The sequence below is a fragment of the Chiloscyllium punctatum genome, chromosome 20, assembly GCF_047496795.1.
Source record: "Chiloscyllium punctatum isolate Juve2018m chromosome 20, sChiPun1.3, whole genome shotgun sequence".
Classification (NCBI taxonomy): Eukaryota; Metazoa; Chordata; class Chondrichthyes; order Orectolobiformes; family Hemiscylliidae; genus Chiloscyllium; species Chiloscyllium punctatum.
The window spans coordinates 56,701,922-56,724,174 of NC_092758.1; the positions used below are offsets into that span (position 1 = coordinate 56,701,922).

Here is a 22,253-nt window from a genome sequence, read left to right on the forward strand (position 1 = left end):
TGTTAGGGTGAAAGGCAAAGCTGGTAGGTGCAGGGAATGCTCGATGACTGGAGAAATTGAGGTTTTGGTCAAAAAAAGGATGCGTATGTCACATATAGACAGGAGAGAATTGAGTGAATCCTTAGAAGAGGATAAAGGCAGTAGGAGTATATTTAACAGGGAAATCAGGAGGGCAAAAAAGGGACATGAGATAGCTTTGGCAAATAGGGTTAAGGAGAATCCATAGGGATTTTATAAATATATTAAGGACAAAAGGGTAACCAGGGAGAGAATACGGCTTCTCAAAGATCAGCAAGGCAGCCTATGTGTGGAACCACGAGGAATGGGAGAAATACTAAATGAGTATTTTGAATCAGTGTTTACTGTTGAGAAGGATATGGAAGATATAGAATGTGAGGAAATAGATAGTGACATCTTGAAAAATGTCCACATTACAGAGGAGAAGGTGCTGGATGTCTTAAAACACATGAAAGTGGATAATTCCCAGCACCTGATCAGGTGTACCTAGAACTTTGTGGGAAACTAGGGAAGTGATTGATGGGCCCCTTGCTGAGATATTTGCATCATCGATAGGTCACAGGTGAGGTTGCTAACGTGGTGCCACTATTTAAGAAAGATGATAAGGAAACGCCAGGGAACTATAGACCAGTGAGCCTGACATCGATGGTGGGCAGGTTGTTGAAGGGAACCCTGAGGGACAGGATTAACATATATTTGGAAAGGCAAGGAACTGATCAGGGATAGCCAACATGGCTTTGTGCATGGGAAATCATGTCTCACTAAACTTGTTTAAGAGTTTTGAAGAAGTAACAAAGGGGATTGATGAGGGCAGTGTGGTGGACGTGATCTATATTGACTTCAGAAAGGCATTTGACAAGGTTCCCCATGGTAGACTGGTCAGCAAGATTAGATCTCATGGAATGCAGGGCGAACTAGCCATTTGGATACAGAACTAGCTTGAAGATAGAAGACAGAGGGTGGTGGTAGACGGTTGCTTTTCAGATTGGAGGCCTGTGACCAGTGGTGTGCCGCATGGATTTGTGCTGGGTCCACTGTTTTTCGTCATTTATATAAATGACCTGTATGTGAAGATAGGAGGTATAGTTGATAAGTTTGCAAATGACTCCAAAATTGGAGGTATAGTAGACAGCAAAGAAGGTTACCTCAGAATACAACGGGATTCTGATCAGATGGAGTTTAATTTAGATAAATGTGAGAGGCTGCACTTTGGAAAAGCAAATCAGTGTACAATTGATTCACATAATGGCAAGGCCCTGGGAAGTGTTGCTGAACAAAGAGACCTTGGAGTAGAGGCTCATAGTTCGTTGAAAGTGGAGTCGCAGGTAGATAGGATAGTAAAGAAGGTGTTTGTATGCTTTCCTTTATTGGATAGAGCATTGAGTATTAGAGTTGGGAGGCCATGTTGCGGCAGTACTGGGCATTGGTTCGGCCACTTTTGGAACAGTGTGCACAATTCTGGTCTTCCTCCTATCAGAAGGATGTTGTGAAACTTGAAAGGTTTCAGAAAAGATTTCCAAGGATGTTTCCAGGGTTGGAGGATTTGAGCTACAGGAAGAGGCTGAATCTGCTGGGGCTGTTTTCCCTGGAGCATTGGAGGCTGAGGGGTGAACTTATTGACGTTTATAAAATCATGAGGGGCAAGGATAGGGAATATAGACAAGGTCCTGGGTTGGGGTAGTTCAGAACAAGAGGGCATAGGTTTAGGGTGAGGGGGGAAAAATTGAAAAGGGACCTATGGGCAACCTTTTCTGCAGAAGGTCGTGCATGTATGAAATGAGCTGCCATAGGAAGTGGTGGAGGCTGGTATAATTACAACATTTAAAAGGTATCTGGATGAATATATGAATAGGAAGAGTTAAGAGGGATATGGACCAAGTGCAGGCAAGTGCAACCAGATTAGGTTAGGATATCTGGTTGCCATGGACGAGTTGGACCAAAGGGACTGTTTCCATGCTGCACATCTCTCTGACTCTAAGACAAGTACTTAACTATATACTTATCTGTGGTATTTACCATTTGAAATTTATTTGGTTGTTATTCGCTTGTGGGACATGGACATACCTGGCTAGCCAGCATTTATTGCCCATACCTAGTTGCCCTAGTGAAGGTAAACTTCTTTCTTGTACCACTGCAGTCCAGCTGTAGGTAATTTCATAATGTCATTAGGAAGGGTGTTTCCATGACAATGAACGGACAGCAATATACTTCCAAGTCAGGATAGTGAATGGGTTTGAGGGGAACTTACAGGTGGTGGTGTCCTATCTGCTGCCCTTGCCCTCCTAAATGGAAGTGCTCATGCATTTGAAAGATTCAGTGCATCTTATAGATCGTAAACACTGCTGTTATTCAGCATCAATAGTGGTGGGAGTGGATGCTTGTGGACATGGCACTAATTATGTGGGCTGCTTTGCCTTGGATGGTGTCAAGCTTCTTCAGTGTTATTGGAGCAACAACCAACCAGGCAAGTGGGGAGTATTCCATCACTCTCCTGACTTATACCTTGTGGATGGTGGACAGGCTTTGGTGAGTCAAGAGATGTATTAACTTGCCACTGCACTCCTAGCTTCTGATCTGTTTATGTAGCCACTCATTTTATATAGTGAGTCCAGTTGAGCTTCTGGTCAATAGTAACCCTCAGGATGTTTAGAATTGGCATTTAGTGATGGTAATACCATTCAATGTCAAGGAGCAGTGATTAGTTCATCTCTTATTGGAGACGGTCATGTCCTGATGTTTTTGTGGCATGAATGTTATTTGCCATTTGTCAGCCCAAGCCCAGATCTTCTTGTTGCATTTGAACATGGACTGCTTCAGTAACTGAGTCATGAATCATACTGAACATTGTGTAATCATCAGCAAACATTCCCAGTTCTGACCTGATGATGGAGGGAAGATCATTAATGAAGCAGCTGAAGGTGGTTAGGCCTAGGACCCTAGCCTGAGGAACTCCTGCAGAGAAGGAGCTGAGAAGACGTACCTCCAACAACCACAACCACCTTTCTATGTGCCAGAGATGGCTCTAACCAGCAGTGACCTTGCCCCGATTCCCATTGATTCCAATTTTGCTGAGCCTCCTTGATGCCATACTCAGTCAAATGTGGCCTTGATGTCAAGGGCTGTCACTTTCACCTCACCTCTGGAATTTAACTGTTTTATCCACGTTTGAACAAGGCTGTAAAATCGACAGGAGCTGAGAACCCAAACTGAGCACACAGAGCAGGTTATTGGTGAGCAGGTGCTGCTTGACAACACTGTTCATGACAGCTACCATCATTACTGACGATTAAGAGTAGACTGACAGGACGGTAATTGGTGAGATGGATCTGTCTGCTTTTTGTGTAGAGGATATAATGGGGCAATTTTCCATATTGTTGGGTATATGGCACTGTTGTAACTGTATTGGAATAGTTTGGCTTGGGAAGGGCAATTTCTCGAGCACAAGTCTTCACTACGATTGCTGGAATGTTATCAGGGCACATAGCCCTTGCCACACCCAGTGCCTCCAATCATTTTTTGATCTTAAATGAAGTGAATCGAATTTTCTGAAGACTGGCATCTGGGTAGCAGTGGAGGAGGCCGAGATGGATTATCCACTTGGCACTTCTGGCTGAAGATTGTTGCAAATGCTTCTGCCTGATCTTTTGCATTCTTTACTTGTATCCTTCACCATTAAAACCAATAGGGGTTTAATGATACATATTTTGAACAATAAATACAAAAATCTATAGGACAGTTAGTCAAAGGAGATTTAATTACATCACCCTGCAAAATCATTTAGTCTGACATTTGGCAGTATCAAGAGAATTATTGGTAGTTAAACTTCCACCAAGCAACACCATTACCATTTCAGAAATTCACAGGCCACAAGGAGCTTTAGAACCACGTAAACACTCAATATTCAGTGCAGAGCAGGAACTGACATATACTGTTATTACATTTCTATGTCGTTTAGGTTGAGACATTTGAATAGAAACCATTACGTAAGTGTTCCTCTTTAACATTAAGCTAAATTTGGGTTTTTCTGCAAGTAACTTACCAGATTCATTTTTCTCAATAACTTCTACTACTTGTCCTTGATGCAAGCTGATCTCTGTACTTTCCTGTTTGTCATAATTGGTTACTGCCACATACTGATCCAGGAAAAACTGGTCAGCAGATGTCCCATCTCCACCTGAAATCAAAGAATCAGCCTTAAGGGAATCATTTAAGATATGGTACAGGTCACAATCAAAACACTTGCAACTTGTTGCATTCTGTGCAAGTAACCTCTATATTCAACTAGCCTAGAAATATATTGCTGAAACCACAAGGTTAGCACTTCAGCAATCAGAAATCTGAAAGTGTTACTTGACTTTAGTGGTTAAACATTGCATTTTGAAATAAGGTACAGGACTGTAAACTTGTTAAAATTCAACATCAATCAGTGAGGCACTTAATATGTTGAACTCCATTTCAAAGATGTGCACTCATAATTAGTGTTTTAATCATTCTAAAATCTTTGTTGTTGCAAATTGATAGTTGCATTAGTGGGGCAATTTTAATAGCCTCATCTTCAACCTTAGAATCCTACTTCTGTTCTCTAGAAACAATCTCAATCTTAAGAAAACAACCTAAAAGGTTTATTCTGGCTGTGAGCAGCAGAATGATTTCAGCACCTCAACAGAGAGAAGGCACTACTAATCCAGAAGCTGGTTTTCAGCATCTGCAGTCATTGTTTTTACCTCGTTGATTTTAACCCTACTGCGAATCCTCTTGAAAGGATGTCTGCCTTGAAGAAGTTTTCCTCCTCTCTCTACAAGAATCTCAGGGAGTCCCTCTACCACTGCAACACCCAGGTCATTTCCTCTGCCCTGAAGCTCTTCAACCATGTCCTGAAACAAATTCGCTACCACAGCCACATTTGCTTCCTCAGTGCCTGCCTCTATAACCAACTCATCCCACACGGACTCCGGACCACCTTTAAAACAGCAGAGTTTGGACCCGAACAGGACAAAAAGTACAGACTACAGATTCAAAAACACCAGCAACAGTTCTCCTTCAAGATCCTCTGCTCCACACTTGCAGCAATGCACCGGCACCTAACCTCTCTACAGTCAGCCCTGTCTCAGCTGAGGGCCACACTCTCTCAGAATTGCAAAGGACCCACTCTGTACTCATCTTCCGCCTCGGAACACTTCAACTCTAGGGCATCAATGTGGACTTCAACAGTTTCCTCATGTCCCCTTCCCCCATCTCACCTTAGTTCCAAACTTCCAGCTCAGCACTGTCCCCATGACTTGTCCTACCTGCTTATCTTCTTTTCCACCTAACCACTCCACCCTCCCCCCGCCCCCAACCTATCACATTCATCCCCTCCCCCACTCACCTATTATACTCTATGCTACTTTCTCCCCACCCCCACCCTCCTCTAGCTTATCTCTCCACACTTCAGGGTCTCTGCCTTTAATCCTGATGAAGGGCTTTTGCCCGAAACATCGATTTTACTGCTCCTCGGATGCTGCTTGAACTGTTGTGCTCTTCCAGCACCACTAATCCAGAAACAGAGAAAGTAGAGTTGAGGCAGATCAACCACGAACATATCGAATGGCAGAGTGGGCAAAGTGGGTCAGATAGTCCTCTCCTGCTCCTCATTTAATCATTCAGCACCATCTCGCTGAAAATTCAACTAAATTTTGGTAGATGTTTATATTTTAGATGGTGGTCTGCAGTTTTCTTTCAGGTTGCCTGGAAGCCAGGTCTTCCTGTTTACAGATGGTCCAACGCTGTCTGTACACAGAGAAAAGGCATTAGGCTCTTTATTTGTACATGCTGACACAGCCTAAACTGTTTCAAGTGCAAGCCCTAGACAGCTTTCATTTGGACATATTGATATGGTGGAAAGATCTTGCCAATGTTTCTTGTCTACATATTGAGGGCTAATGCACCCAGATTGTATAAAAATTTATTATATGCAAAGTTAAGAATAAGATTTGAAACAGCACAACTGAATGTGCCAACAAGATTTCCAAGTATGACATAAAAGTAGACTTTCCATTAGAATAGGAATTGCAAGATAGCTCATGGTATCATATCAAATTAGTCTTATTAACTATATACCCCTTTACAATGGATCTCGCCCAACTCCTGCCTCATTTTACCATGCTCTGTACCTCGAGAAACTGGCCAGTGTCAGAATAACCTAGAATTGATTGGAATTCTTGGTGGTAATGGCACCTTCTCAAAAATAATGTTGTATATTCAGATAAGCACTGTTAGTCCAAAGCTGCCCTGAATGGTTCCTGACATTTGCCCTGGACATGGCAGACATGTGAAATTGGATGCTCCTCTTTGCAGACAGGGACCTGGGGGAAACTGCTTTAGAAGAATTTGCAGAGCAGATGCGAGGCATTATCATTGCCCAGAACCAGTAGTGGAGGCCACAGCACTAGACCATGTCGCCCTTGTGTGAAGTAACCACTTGGACCTATACCCTCTCTGCCATCAGGAGGAATACACAGCACTAAGGTGGGGAAGGACTACATGTATCAGTACCACTTTCTTCTCTCTGATATGTTGCATTTACTCTCTCTCTGCTACTATACCCACTGCTCATTAAGGCTCACGCTCTACTGCTCTCAGTATTACATGCAACTCTTCCCCACTCACTCTCATCAACCCCTGACACCACTAAAGCCGCATTCCCTCTGCACTGCCTAGTTACTTGCTCGAGAGATTTCCCCAATTGCAAACAGCTGTGAAATGCACATTCATCACCCTTAATACCTGACTCTATCTTTTCCGAGGAGGAAACCAGCCCAAAACAGGGCAGGAAGAGTGATGGCTGGATACCTGCCATTTTCTGGTCAGACCACGTTTGGGGCATTGTGCACAGTTTTCGGCCCCATATTTGGAATGCAGGTTCATAGTTCCTTGAAAGTGGAGTCGCAGGTAGATAGGATAGTGAAGAAGGCGTATGGTATGCTTTCCTTTATTGGACAGAGCATTGAGTACAGGAGTTGGGAGGTCACACGGCGGCTGTACAGGACATTGGTTAGGCCACTTTTGGAATATTGAGTGCAATTTTGGCCTCCCTCCTATCTCAAGGATGTTGTGAAACTTGAAAGATTTACAAGCATGTTGCCAGGGCTGGTGGATTTGAGCTACAGGGAGAAGCTGAATAGGCTGGGGAAGTTTTCCCTGGAGCATTGGAGGCTGAAGAATGACCTTATTGAGGTTTATAAAATCATGAGGGGCATGGATAGGATAAATAGACACGGTCTTTTCCTTGGGGTGGGAGAGAACTACAGGGCATAGGTTTAGGGTGAGAAGGGGAAACTTTAAAGGAACTTAAGGGACAATGTTTTCCTGCAGAGGTGGTGTGTGTATGGAATGAGCTGCCAGAGTAAGTGGCGGAAGCTGGTACAATTACAAGTCTCCTTGAAAAGGCATCTGGATGGGTATATGAATAGGTAGGGTTAAGAGGGATATGGGCCAAGTGCTGGCAAATGCGACTAGATTAGATTAGGTTATCTGGTCAGCATGGACGTGTTGGACTGAAGGGCTTGTTTCCATGCTGTACATCTCTATGACTCTATATCTCAGGAAGGATGTACAGGTACAAGATCCTTTATCGGAACATCCAAAAACCGAAAAGCTCCAAAATCCGAAGGTTTTTTTGGTGAAGGTTTTTTCTCATTAACAAGGTTGTTTGGCGAACAAACAGCTAACCCAAGTTGACACCCACTCGATGTGTGTCACTCAGATGCAACATGGGGGGGGGGGCGTGGCCAAGCACAGACAGGCCTGAGGTTTCTCTGTGAACGCCCCCCAAGTCGACACCATTCGATGTGTCACTCAGATGTGACATGGTTGGGGGGGGGGGGCATGGCCAAGCACCGACATGCCTGGGGTTTCTCTGTGAACGCCGCCAAGTCGATACCTACTCGATGTGTGCCACTGAGATGCAATGTGGGGGGAGCGTGGCCAAGCACGTTCTTAGTTAGAAGTCTGCTTCTCTCGTAAAATTTTTAAACATTTCACCATTAAACTCTTACATTCTGAAAACCAAATAATTTCAAATTCCGAAAAACAGCTGGTAGTGAACAGTTCGGAGAAAGGATTTTCTACCTGTACTGGTCCTGGAGTGTTTTCAGAGGAGGTTCACAAGAATGGTCTCAGGAATGAGAAACTTAACATCTGAAAAAAGTTTGACGACTCTGGGTTTAGAAGGAATTGGTGGGGGGGGGGGGGGGTAATCTAATTGAAACATACAGAATGCTGAATGGCCTGGACAGAGTAGATGTTGGGAAGATGTTTCCATTGGGAAGAAAGACTAGGATCCGAGGGCACAGCCTGACAGTAAAGGGAAGACCTTTTCAAACAGAGATAAGAGAAACTTCTTCAGCCAGAGAGTGGTAAATCTATGGAATTCATTGCCATAGAAGGCTGTGGAGACCAGGTCATTGAGTATATTTAAGACCGAGATAGATAAGTTCTTGAGTATCAAGGGTTACAAGGAGAAAGCAGGAGAAAGAGGGTTGAGAAAATTATCAGCCATGATTGAATGGCGAGCAGACTCAAATGAGCCAAATGGCCTAATTTCTATTCCTACGTCTTATGGTCTTATTTCCTCATCACCCTTTACATGGAAAGCATTCTGACCGCCCTGAGTGGCTGAGTGTGTCCAAGCCCCTAGACTGGTTTTGGCAGCTACTCTTGATTTACTATGCACAGTTCCCCCTGACTTAAAGCTATTTCCATCAACTTGTAAACAGCCTGTCGATAATCATGACAAACTTTCTGGCTTTGTGTCTGCATAAATGTCATAACAAGACAGTAGTACTGTGAACCTGGTATCTCTGGCTAAGATGGCAAAGCCTTAAAAGGAAAGACAAGACAAAAATATGATATGATCCAGTTAGGCTCAGTGAGAGCAAGTGCTAAGAGAGCAAGCAACTGGGCTGCAAATGCAGCCTGGTCCCCTAGAGCTGGGTGTGTGTCCCTGAATGCACAGCAGCATTACCATAATAGTTGCCAGTGCTCTCAGAGGCTGGCACATTGTCAGATTTCACTTTCCATGGTTTGCATCTGGCCTGTGCATAATGAGCTTGCCTGGAGGTGATGGCGCCAGATGTTCAGCACAGAAGCCCTTTGCAACACATGGTGAACTGAAGACACCAAGTATATCCTCTGACTTCTATGTCAAGGCTTCTCAGCATCTCATGTTTGATAGGTGGCGTCTTTGACAACATAGGGAACTACTTGCTAATGAGGTGAGATGTGCCAGTGATGAGGTGGCTAACAAGCAATAATCCTAATTAATAGGCAACTTGCTACTGCCTAGAAAAAGTCACAAAAATACCTGGCAATGCATAACAAGTGCAATGAGACTATAAGGAACAGGAACAGGAGTAGGCGGTTCAGCCCCTTGAGCCTGTTCTGTCATTCAGTAGGATCATGGCTGATCCCACATTCTTTACTTTGCTCCATTATCACCATGACCCTCTTCCTCTACTGACCAAGAATAAATCAGCCTTAAATATACACAAGGAAGTTGCTCGTAATTTCCAGATAGACCTTAGCATTCTCACCCAAAATCACCATAGCCTGAGTTGTTTAGTCCCCTGCAAGATTCTACCATAGTAATTGTCCAATTCCAATTGCATAGTTACCATTAAATTTACTCCCATTAACCTTTCAGACAGTACATTCAAGCTCCACCAACTATGACAAAGTTACTTTTCTCAATCAATCTCTAACCAACTGTTTAAAATACTGAATATTGAGGCCCATTCCTATTTTCAAATACTAAGAGGAGAAATGGTCCCAACACAAACCCCTGGAAGATATCACTGTGCATGTCCCTTTAATTCCAAAATCAAATGTTGTTGACTGCTCTTTGTTGTCTGTATTCAATGAACTTCCAGTTCACATTGTCATGTGCTTCTTAATACTGCACACCTTAATTTGATTAATATGCTTTGTGTGTTTCAAATGTCTTTTGAAAACTGAAGTTAATATAATAAATTGCATTGCCATGAGTAGCACACTCAAAAAATGTTTTTGGATACGTCTGTCACAACTTTCATTTTACAGATCTGTATTGTCCATCCTTAACCAACTATCTCTTTTAAACCACGAGAAGGCTAAATTGACAATGTAAGTAGTCAGTTTAACGATTACCTGATTTATTACTTTTGCTCTTTTTGATGCACGGTGCTATCTTTACAAATGTCTTGTCTTGTGAAACAAAGTCTACGCACAAGAATATTTTAGAAAAATTGTGATTAGAGCCTCAGCATTTTAGAATCTATGCCATTAGGCATTCTCACTGATTTCCACTTGGTTTTCCTGTGTTATTTCCTTATGTAGTTATCCAACCTAATTGTTCCATCTCCTCTTCTTATATCATGTCAGTTCCACCATAATACTCTAGTGAAAACTGATACAAAATATTTATTTAGTATCACCACCATTTCTTCATCTCATAAAATGATTTCCTTTTAATCTCCAAATGTTTTTTGTAACAGTTTTTCTATCTTGTATGCGATCATAGAGTGCTTTAAGTTTTCAGTCTTTTTTCATTTTCTCTTTAGCCCCCTTTCATTTTGCTTTATTGTGCTCGTATAACATTCGTACTGAGCCTCAGGTTATCCAATGCTTTTTCTTAAAATGCCATTTTAACTTCTCTACTCTTCCAAGGACCTTGTGCAATAGCTGTGTCACTTTTTTTTTATGGGAATATGCACAGACTGTATCCTTAATGTTTTTTGTTTGAACATTTTGTGTTGTTAGAACCTTTTTTTTCCAATGTATCTGGATCAGTTGGCATATTGTCTCATAAAAATTGGCTTTTATTCAGTCAAATGTGTCTACATCATTGATGGTTTACTCTTCTCAACTATTTTTATATGAACCTGATTTAATTATCAATGTTGTTCTAAGACATTCAATGTTGTTAAATACCTATTTGTTCAACTAAATTATCTAAAATTAAATTCAGCACTTTTCGTTCCTTGTTGGACTAAAGAAAACATAGAAAGCAGTGCTGAACATATTTTACAAACCTCCCTCTTTCTTTGCCAGATACTTTTTGATATTTTCTCTTCAGTAAATTACAGATTGAGTTTTTCCAGTGCAAAATACTTGCTTGTCTATTTTGTAACACAAATTATGGATATAATCTATCACTAACTCTCTTTGCTTCCTATTACTCTTGGCTTCAGCATTAGCCTGGCTCTACCTAGTACAGCTGCACTCATAGGAAATGGACCTGAATTGAAGAACGGCGAAACCACTGGAAGTTTACGTTCCTTTGGACAAATCATCTTGGAAATATGAGTGATGTCACTGGGGAGAACCTACCAACATTCTTTAAGTTCAACTGAAGAATTATTCTACCACAACGGCATGTTTAATAAAGATATTGCTATTTAATGAAAGAAGAGAGTATTGGCATGGTCAACATTCCTTCAACTTGCATGATCTACAACAGATTCCCTAGTTATTTTCTTATCTATCAATAAAAGCTTGCTGTACACAAATTGGATGTTGTGTTTCCTATATTTTTATTTCATTCATTCATGGAATATGGGCATTGCTGGCTGGACAGACATTTACTGCCTATCCCTAGTTGTGCTTGAGAAGGTGGTCGCAAGCTGCCTTTTTGAACTATTGCAGTCCATTTAGTATAGGTATCTCCAAAATACTGTTAGGGATGGACTTGCACGATTTTGACACTGAAGGAATAGCAATATATTTCCAAATCAGGATGGTGATTGGCTTGAAGGGGAATTTGCAGGTGATTGATGTTCCTATGTATCTGCTGTTCTTTATGGTAGCAGTCATGGATTTGGAGGTGCTATCTAAGGAAACTTGATAAATTTCTGTGCTGCATCTTATAGACTGCATATTCTGCTGATACAGAGAGTGAATATCTGTGGATATAGTGTTAACTGTAATAAAATTCTCTACTTTTATAATCCCTTTCCCTTGCAATAAATAATCTCATTTGTCATCTTGATTACTTGCAGTACTAGCAACCTAACATTTTATGATACTTGGATATTTTTGAATAATTAAAATCAATGCATCTATTATTACAGCAACCACTTCTTTTAAGATCTTAGGATGAAGTCCACCAGGATGAAGTTCAGGTTCCAGTTTGAGAACCTGGAACTTCTCAAACTCCTTTTCTATTCTTTCTACTAAAGTGAACAAGGTCATGTTTTCTCACATTATTTCTCGCATCAATTTCTTGCCCACTTATGTAACTTACCTTTATAACCTTTACAGACTGCTTATGTAATCTTAAAGACTTATTCTCCTAACTGTGTCAGGAGGAAATGTAGCTACCATACACTCTGTCCCTTCATTGATACAGATTGCAAATAGTTGAGGTCCCAGCTTTGATTTCTGTGCATTTCACTCATTACTTCTGTTCATTTTCAGGTTGATAAATTTATCCCTACCCTCGACTTCCTCTTATCGAATCAATTGTCCACCCAGACTAATATGTTGTTTCCTCCATTAGGAGGATTATTTTGTTATAGCCTTTGACGTTGCATCAAATGCTTTTTGGAAATCCAAGCCCACCATATCTGTAGCTTCTCGCCTTATCTATATTGCCTGTTCCTTGTCCAGAGAACTAATAAATTAGTCAAATATGATTTCCCTTTCAGAAAACTATATTGATTCTGCTTGATAGAATACCTTTATACAATGTGCCCTGCAGGACTTCCTTAATAATAGATTGTAACATTTTCCCTGTGACAGATTTTGATTAACTAGTTTGTTGTGTCCCCTTTTCTGTCTGACCTCGTTCTTTAATGAAGAATCTAGTATATTTTGGCTAATTAAAATCAAAGCATCTGCTATCTGGGAAACTATGTTTTTCAACATATTACGATGACATCCATCAGGTCTTGGGAACGTCCCAACTTTTAGTTCTAATAATTTTCTTATACTCTGATTCCAACAATTGTAATTATTTTAAATTCTCCACTCTTTCACCTCTTGATTTACAACTATTTCTAGGATGTTATTTGGGATGTATTCTACAATTAAGATAGTTTTTAAAAAAATCTGTTCAATGCATCTGCCATTTCCTTATTTCCTATTATTAATTTACTAGACTCTCTTTCCAAAGGACAAACATTTGAATATACCTATAGTACCTCTACATTTTAAAAAATATGTATATCTTGCTGGCTTTCGTTCATACTTTCAATTTCTCCCTCATTTTAACAAATCCATTCTTTGTTGGTTTTATATTCTATCCTGTCTTTACCTGTCATCAATCTTTGTAGAAGTATACCCATTTCTTTCAATTTGCAATTTTTTTAAACTTCTTTAGATAGACATGAATGATGCAATGTTTTCCTATAGTCTTACCTTTTCACTGGAATGTATATTTTACTAAATGTTATTGAATATTTTCTTAAATATCCATCAATGTTTTTTAACTGACTTACACAATAACCTAACTTGCCAGTTCACTTTAGCTAGTTCTAAGCCTCGTACCCATGTAATTATTTTATTTGTGTTTTAAACACGAGTCTGCTTTCTTCTCCCATTGACTGAATGCAAAATTGAATTGTTATGATCACTGTTACCTAGGGACTTCTTTATGAAGAGATCACTAATTAATCTTGCCTTGTTATATATTTATAGATCTAGAATTATCAGTTCTCTGGATAGCTATATAACGTGCCAAAGTAGGAAACTGTATTGCAAATACGCTAGGAACTCATTTCAGCATTTCTTTATCAACCTGATTAATCCAATCTTTAAGTAGATTAAAATCACCCATGATTATTGGCTTTCTAACAAACTCTTTTATTTCTTCTATAATAGATCATCCTACAGTATAGTTAATTAACTATAAACAACTCACACAAGCGACTTCTTACCTTTGCAATTTTTAATTTTTATCCAAATTGGTCTTAATATTATAATTCTACTTCACTATTCCACCAACGTCATCCATAACAGAGCTAACCTACCATCTAACTTCCTGCTCTTCAAAACATTGTGCCTCTGTAACAGCCATCATATAATCCATTTCTTATGACTAATATAGATTTAGATATAGAACCCTTAATTGTGTCTCTTCTACACTTGCAACCTCTAGCCTTATCTGTTGATGGACCATTAATTTTGTACGCTATCCAGCACACTCTGATTGTCTTTATTGCAATTATAGGAGAAAGTGAGGACTGCAGATGCTGGAGATCAGAGCTGAAAAATGTGTTGCTGGAAAAGCGCAGCAGGCCAGGCAGCATCCAAGGAGCAGGAGAATCAACGTTTTGGGCATAAGCCCTTCTTTAGGAATGCCTGAAACGTTGATTCTCCTGCTCCTTGGATGCTGCCTGACCTGCTGCGTTTTTCCAGCAACACATTTTTCAGCTTTATTGCAATTATACCCTGTTACCCTGCCCCACACCTTTAATTAATCATCTCTTCCCCCATGTGATATCTCACCAACATGAAACTAAAGTTGAAAGCTTTCTCAAATACCCAAGCTATATCATTCACCAGAATACCTAGTCCCAGTATTGCTCTGATGAAGACCAGGCCAGCAGTATAGCTCCCAATTTCCAGAGTACTCGTTCTACTGCCCCAAGAACTGAGATTCATTCTTCCCACATTAACTTTGAGTCAGTCATTCCAGTCTCATTTATGTATGTCAAAGTAATGAAATTGCTGCAAAGCCTTTTGGGATTCCTTGCTGTTGTGATTAAGCACTATATATAATTGCAAATTCCACTATGCATGTCCTTTCTTGTCTGAGTATGTACAGACATATATCTGAAGAGGTATCATGCAGCTAAAATTGAAAAACAACTTTCGACCTTCTATTCCAATAGGTAACTTCCTTGACAACCAATTACAAGACCATTCCCTCCGTGCCACCTACAAACAGACCCCACCACCAGGGATATATTTCCCTCCCCAGCCCTTTCCACCTTCCGCAAACACCATTCCCTCCGTGACTACCTGGTCAGGTCCACACCCCCAACAACCCACCCTCCCGTCCTGGCCCCTTCCCCTGCCACCACAGGAATTGCAAAACCTGCACCCACACCTCACCTCCATCCAAGGCCCCAAAGGATCCTTCCACATCCATCAAAGTTTTACCTGCACATCCACCAATATCATTTATTGTATCCGTTGCTCCCGATGTGGTCTCCTTTACATTGGGGAGACTGGACGCCTCCTAGCAGAGCGCTTTAGGGAACATCTCTGGGACACCCGCACCAATCAATCACACTACCCTGTGGCCCAACATTTCAATTCCCCCTCCTACTCAGCCGAGGACATGGAGGTCCTGGGCCTCCTTCACCACTGCTCCCTCACCACCCGACGCCTGGAGGAAGAACGCCTAATCTTCCGCCTCAGAAAACTTCAACCCCAGGGCATCAATGTGGACTTCACCAGTTTTCTCATTTCCCCTCCCCCCACCTCACCCCAATTCCAAACTTCCAGCTCAGCACTGTCCCCATAACTTGTCCTACCTGCCTATCTTCCTTTCCACCTATCCACTCCACCCTCCTCTCTGACCTATCACCTTCATTCCCACCCCCATTCACCCATTCTACTCTTTGCTACCTTCCCCACCCTCCTCCCTGACCGATCACATCCATCCCCACCCCCACTCACCTATTGTACTCTATGCTACTTTCTCCCCACCCCCACCCTCCTCTCATTTCTCTCTCCACCCTGCAGGCACTCTGCCTCTATTCCTGATGAAGGGCTTTTGCCCGAAATGTCAATTTTCCTGCTCCGCGGATGCTGCCTGAACTGCTGTGCTTTTCCAGCACCACGCTAATCTAGAATCTGGTTTCCAGCATCTGCAGCCCTTGTTTTTACCTAACCAATTGCAAGAGACTACTGCATCTAGTCCTGTTGAAGGAAGCATGGAACGATGCTGTAGACTTCCTCTTGAAGGATATTAAGCAGGAATGATGGCCAATATAATCTAAGACACCTGCAAATCAGTTCAAAACAGGAACTGTTATTTCAAGATGTCAAAAGTCTGTTCCATGACTACTTGCCAGACAATTTAGTATTTACATTCATTTTCTGGCTGTGAAATCTAATAAGGTTTCATTGTTGGAGTTGCAGAGAAAGCTTTTGGGAAGACAAGTTCACATTTGCAAAACAGCACTATCAGAAAGTTGTGGGGAATGCACAATTCAGAATTCTCCAAACCTCTGCTGTGTTTTAACTTCACACCAAATCCACAGCATGACAAAGTTGATGCCATGCCCAGATGCCAACCAGATTTCCAAGCTGGTCAGGATGAGAGGGATTGATTGAGGATATCTTGGTGGTGTAAGTTCAAAAGCTTGACATTTAAATTTGAGAGGGTTTTTTTAAAAACACTGAGACGGGTAATGTGTCAGATCATGGCAGTTCCTTGTTCAAGGAGATAAAAGCACTGACTTTCTGTGACCTCACCTCCATGGAACTGTCAGAATTGGGGCACTCAGAAACCAGGCTCAATGTCAGATAAATTTCATCCTCAATACACCTAAAGTACCACTTCAATTCCTTGGAGGGGGTGATCTCTTACCTATCTTTAACCCTAGTTTAGAAAAAAGTGGCAAAGCCAGAGGGGGATTTGTGTTGAGAAATAGATTTCTCAAACACCACATCTCCACCTGATCCAAACTCACCCATATTCTTCTTGGTTAAGATCCCTCATTTTGTCTCTCAAAGTCTTTATATAATCAATGCACAAAAATGTATTTTTTTAAAAAAAAAGATTCCACTACATGGGAATTGAAAATTAGCTTACATAATCCCATGTGTCTGACCATTTAATACATAAGTACTAAAGGAGTAAAGTTCTTGCAATTCATTAATAACGCCATATTGTTCTGAGGTGCTTGGATTTTTACATGGGCCATACTCCAGGAAATTTGGATAAATATCTCCCTAAGAGATGAAACTGATTCTCCTGGTAAAGCAAACATCAACAAACTGTTCTAAAAGTGTGTGTCCTCCTGTGATATCTTGAAATGACATGAGGGCAAGACGATGAGAGTTGGCCACAACCAGCAGCAGTGGTCATGATCATAGAATGTCTATCGGTGCCTCATCACATTTCTGATTACCTTTACTATGCAAAAACAGTTCTCACTAACAGGATCAAGTAGCTGGATGTAAGCTGATCTCATTTAGCACAGAAGGGCCTTTTGTGATGATTTTTTTATTATTACTTTGGGAATTTGGATTAGAAAGTAGAGTTAAATGGGGTTTTGTTTTTCAGTTCTCTGAAGGTATTTGATCTGCAGTGTACTCAAGAAGAGTTAAGGAAGTCTTTTGGAACAATGAGAGTTAATGACTGCTATTCCAATAAATCATGTGACTTAAGATAAAGAGAGTGACTGCACTTGATAACAAGGCCACATTTCAAGGTGTGGCGTCAAGAAGCCTGAGCAAAACTACAGTCAATGGGAATCACAAGGAAGACACTCAGTGGTTGCAATCAGGCAGAAAGGAATATTTTTGCAGCTGTCAGAGGTCAGCCATCTGAGGGCTTCACAGCAAGTGTTTCTCAGGGTAGTGTCCCAGATCTAACACATCAGTTGCTTCATTAACCTTCTCTCCATCATAAGGCCAGAAGTGGGAGTATTCGCCAATGACTGTATCATGTTCAGCACCATTTGTCAGTGAAAGTCATGGAGATGTACAGCACCGAAACAGACCCTTTGGTCCAACTTGTACATACCAACCAGATATTCTAAATTAATCTAGTCCCATTTGCCAGCATATGCTCCATATCCCTCTATACCCTTTCTATTCATATACCTTTTAAATTTTGTAATTGTTCTAACCTCCACCACTTCCTCTGATAACTCATTCCACACACACAACCCTTTACGTGAAGACTTTGCCCCTTGGATCCCTTTTAAGGCTTTCCCCTCTCACCGCAAACCTTATTCCCAATAGTTCTGGACTCCCTTACCCTGGAGAAAACACCTTGGCTATTCACCCTATCCATGTGCCTCATGATTTTATAAATTTCCATAAGGTCACTCCTCAGCTTCTGATGCTCCAGGGAAAATAGCTTCAGCCTATTCAGCCTTTCCCTATAGATCAAACTCTCCAATCCTGGCAACATCCTTGCAAATCTTTTCTAAATCCTTTCAAGTTTCACAGCATCTATCCGATAGCAGAAAGACCAGAATTGCATGCCGTATTCCAAAACTGGCCTAACTAACAACCACAGCAGGACCTCCCAACTCCTATACTCAATGCAATGACCAATAAAGGCAAGAGTACCAAATGCCTTCTTCACTATCCTGTCCACCTGCAACTCCACTTTCAAGCAACTATGAACCTGCACTCCAAGATCTCTTTGTTTGGCAACAATCCCCAGGACCCTACCATTAAGTGTATAAATCCTGTCCTGGTCTGTCCTACCAAAATGGGCACCTCACATTTATCTAGATTAAACTCCATCTACCAGTCCTCCGCCCATTGATCCATCTGATCAAGGTCTCCTTGTATTCTGAGGAAACCCTCTTTGCTGGGAGAAAGTGAGGACTGCAGATGCTGGAGATCAGAGTCGACAGTGAGGTACTTGAAAAGCACAGCAGTCAGGTAGCATCTGAGGAGCAGGAGAATTAGTGTTTCGGGCATAAGCCCTTCATCAGGAACGAGGGCTTCACAGTAGGGTTGAAATCAATTAGGAGAAAGTGAAGACTACAGATGCTGGAGATCAGAGTCAGGAGTGCGGTTTCAGGCATAAGCCCTTCATGAAACATCGATTCTCCTGCTCCTCAGATGCTACCTCACCTGCTGTGTTTTTCCATCACCCCACTCTCAAACCCTCTTTGCTATCCACTACCAATTTTGGTATCATTTGCAAATTTACCAACTGTACCTCCAATATTCACATTCAAATCGTTTCCACAAATTACAAAAAGCAAGGATCCAGCACCGATCCTTGTGACACAGCTGGTCACACTCCTCCAGTCTGAAAAACAAACCTCCACCACCACCCTCTGTCTCCTACCTTCGAGTCAATTTTGGATCCAAATGGCTAGATCTCTCTGTATTCCATTTGATTTAAGCTTGCTCACAAGATTACCATGCGGAACCTTGTCAAATGCTTTCCTGAAGTCCACATGGACAAAGTTCACAAATCTGCCTTCATCAATCTTCTTCGTCACATCTTCAAAAAACCCATTCAAGTTAGTGAGACACAATTTCCCACATAAATCTATGTTGACTATCTCTAATCAGTCCCTGCTTTCCAAATGCATGTAAATTCTGTTCTTCAGAATTCCCTCCAACAACTCACCCACCACTGACATCAGGCTCACCTGTCTGTTGTTCCCTGGCTTTTCCTTTGCACCTTTCTTAAATAATGGCACCATGTGGCCAACCTCCAGTTTTCCTGCACCTCACCCATGGCTATCGATGATAAATACATCCGCAAGAGACACAGCAATCACTTTCCTAACTTCACACAAGTATCTAGGGTACATCTGATCAGATCCTGGGGATTTATTCACCTTTTTTCATTTTATGAGGTCGAACACCTTTTGCTCTGTAATATGAACACTTTTCAAGATATCACTATTATTTCCTAAAGTTCTCTAGCTTCCATATCCTTCTCCACAGTTAACACTGATGTGAAATACTAATTTAGTATCTCATCCATCTCCTGCAGTCCCACACATTGGTTGCCTTGCTCATCTTTAAGGGGCCCTATTCTCTCCTTAGTTACTCTTTTCTCATTAATGTATCTGTAAAACCTTTTTGGATTCTCCTTAACCCTATCTGCCAAAGCTATCTCGTGCCCCTTTTTTGCCTTACTGAACTCCCTCTAAAGTATGCTCCTCCTGCCCTTATACTCTTTTAAGGATTCACTTGATCCCTGCTGACCATACCTGACATATTCTTCATTCTTTTTCTTGACCAAAGCCTTAATTTCTCTAGTAATCCTGAAGCTGTTCCATGCCCAAATACAGCACGACCTGAGAAATATCCAGGTTTCAGAAAAAAGTGTCAGGCAATGACTAGTGGTGTGCCTCAGGGTTCAGTGTTGGGATCACAATTACTTACAATTTATATAGATGATTTGGAGTTGTGGACCCCCTGTATGGTATCAAAATTTGCCGATTCCAGTAAGATGAGTGGCACAGCAAAGTGTGCAGAGGACTGTGAAACTTTGCAGAGGAACATAGACACATTGAGTGAGTGGGCAAAGGTCTGGCAAATGGAATACAATGTTAGTAAATGTGAAGTCATATATTTTGGTCGGAATAACAAAATAGATTATTACTTAAACGATAAAAAGTTGCAGCATGCTGATTTGCAGAGGGACCTGGGTGTCCTTGTGCATGAATCACAGAAGGTTGGTCTACAGGTACAACAAGTAATTAGGAAAGCAAATGAAATTTTGTCCTTCATTGCTAAAGGGGCCGAGTTTAAAAGCAGCGAGGTAATGTTACAGCTGTACAAGGTATTGGTGAAGCCACACCTAGAGTACTGTGTGCAGATTTGGTCTACTTGCTTAAGAAAGGATGTACTGGCACTGGAAGGGGTGTAGAGGAGGTTCACTAGGTTGATCCCAGAGTTGAGGGGGTTGGCTTATGAGGAGAGGCTGAGTAGATTGGGATTATATTCATTAGAATTCAGAAGAATGAGGGGGGATCTTACAGATACATATGAAATTATGAAGGGAATCGATAAAATAGAAATAGATAGGATGTTTCCACAGGTGGGTGAGACTCGGTCAAGAGGGCATGGCCTCAAGATTACAGGAAGCAGGTTTAGAACTGAACTGAGAAGGAACTTCTTCACCCAGAGGATTGTTAATCTGTGGAATTCCTTGCCCAGGGAAGTAGTTGATGCTACTTCAGTAATTGCTTTTAAAGCTAAGGTTCATACTTTTTTGAAAAAAGTGGAGCTGAGTCCACGAAAAGATTGGCCATGATCTTATTGAGTGGCGGAGCAAGCTCGAAGGGCCGAACAGCATACTCCTGCTCCTAGTTCTTAAATTCTAATGACCATCTCCAACAAGAGAGTAAAAAAAAACATCTCTCCTTAATCTTCCATGGCATTACCATCCCTGAATCCCTCACTATCAACGTCCTGCATGTTACCCGAAAGTGAACTGGACTAGACAATAAAATACTGCAGCTGCAAGAGCAGGTCATCGACTAGGAATCCTGCAGTGAATAACTCATGTCCTCAATCTTTAAAGCTTGTCCACCATCTATAAAGGCACAAGTCTGGAGGGTGAATGAATACTCTTGCCTGGATGAGTGCAGCTCCAACAATACTCAAAGTGCTTCACACCATCCAAGATAAAGCAACTCCCTTTGACTGGCGCCACATTTATAAACATCCAGCCCCTCTACCACTGGTGCTCAGTAGCAGCAGTACATGCCATCTACAAGATGAACTGGATACTCTCCAATATCCTTAGACAGCACCTTCCAAACCTATGACCAGTACCGCTCAAAGAATAAGGGCAGCAGATAGATAGGAACCCCACCAACTGTACGTTCCTCTCCAAGCCACTCTCCATAGTTACTTAGAAATATATAGCTGTTCCTTCAGCATCACTGAGTAAAAATGGTTGAACTTTCCTCCCTAAAAATATTTTGGATGAATCAATAACAAAATGACTGCACGGATTCAAAAAAAAACCAGCTCAGCAATATTTTCTCAAGGTCAGTTAAAAAGAAGCAATAAGTACCGACTCAGACAGTGAAACCCACATTTCCTGACTGAACAATAATAATTTGAAAAATGACTCAACGAGTGAGATAATCATGATTATTGTTGACTTGGGTTTTCACGACCTACAGCAAGACAGATGGCCAGGGACCACAGGCTGGTTTGATTCAAAAGCAGTTGCATTCCAGAAGAAGGGCTGTTTAGTTTGTGGAAATCAGAGCCGGAGCTGGAAAGAAGAATTAAACTGTTTCAGCAGCTTCAAAATAGTGATAGACAGAAAACGTCAGTGCATTAGCCCACCTGGGAGAGATAATTTTTTCTACTGAATGTGCAGAATTTTGTCAAAAGCAATGTTGTATATTCATCAGTTCATTAAGAAACTTTAAAGTCATACTTGACTGGATCAATGTTTACTAACACTATTTCTGGGGGAAAAGGATGAATTTGTTTTGCTCTTTATGACAGAACCATGTGCTTTTTTTCCCCTTTTGTTTAATGAACATTTGTTACTTGTACATTGGCAGCCTCATAGCAATCAAATTCCAAGA

The 22,253-nt window shown here is 41.3% G+C and overlaps 1 protein-coding gene across 4 annotated transcripts in view; it reads right to left on the bottom strand.

Annotated features, from left to right (window-relative positions):
* The window catches only part of sh3pxd2b (SH3 and PX domains 2B), a 353,494-nt gene that overhangs the window by 52,179 nt on the left and 279,062 nt on the right, over nt 1-22,253 (bottom strand). For all 4 annotated transcript variants that reach the window (XM_072590958.1, XM_072590959.1, XM_072590956.1 and 1 more), the window contains one exon: nt 4,058-4,192. In XM_072590958.1, coding sequence (XP_072447059.1) covers nt 4,058-4,192 — 135 coding nt within the window. The remainder of the gene's footprint in view (nt 1-4,057; nt 4,193-22,253) is intronic.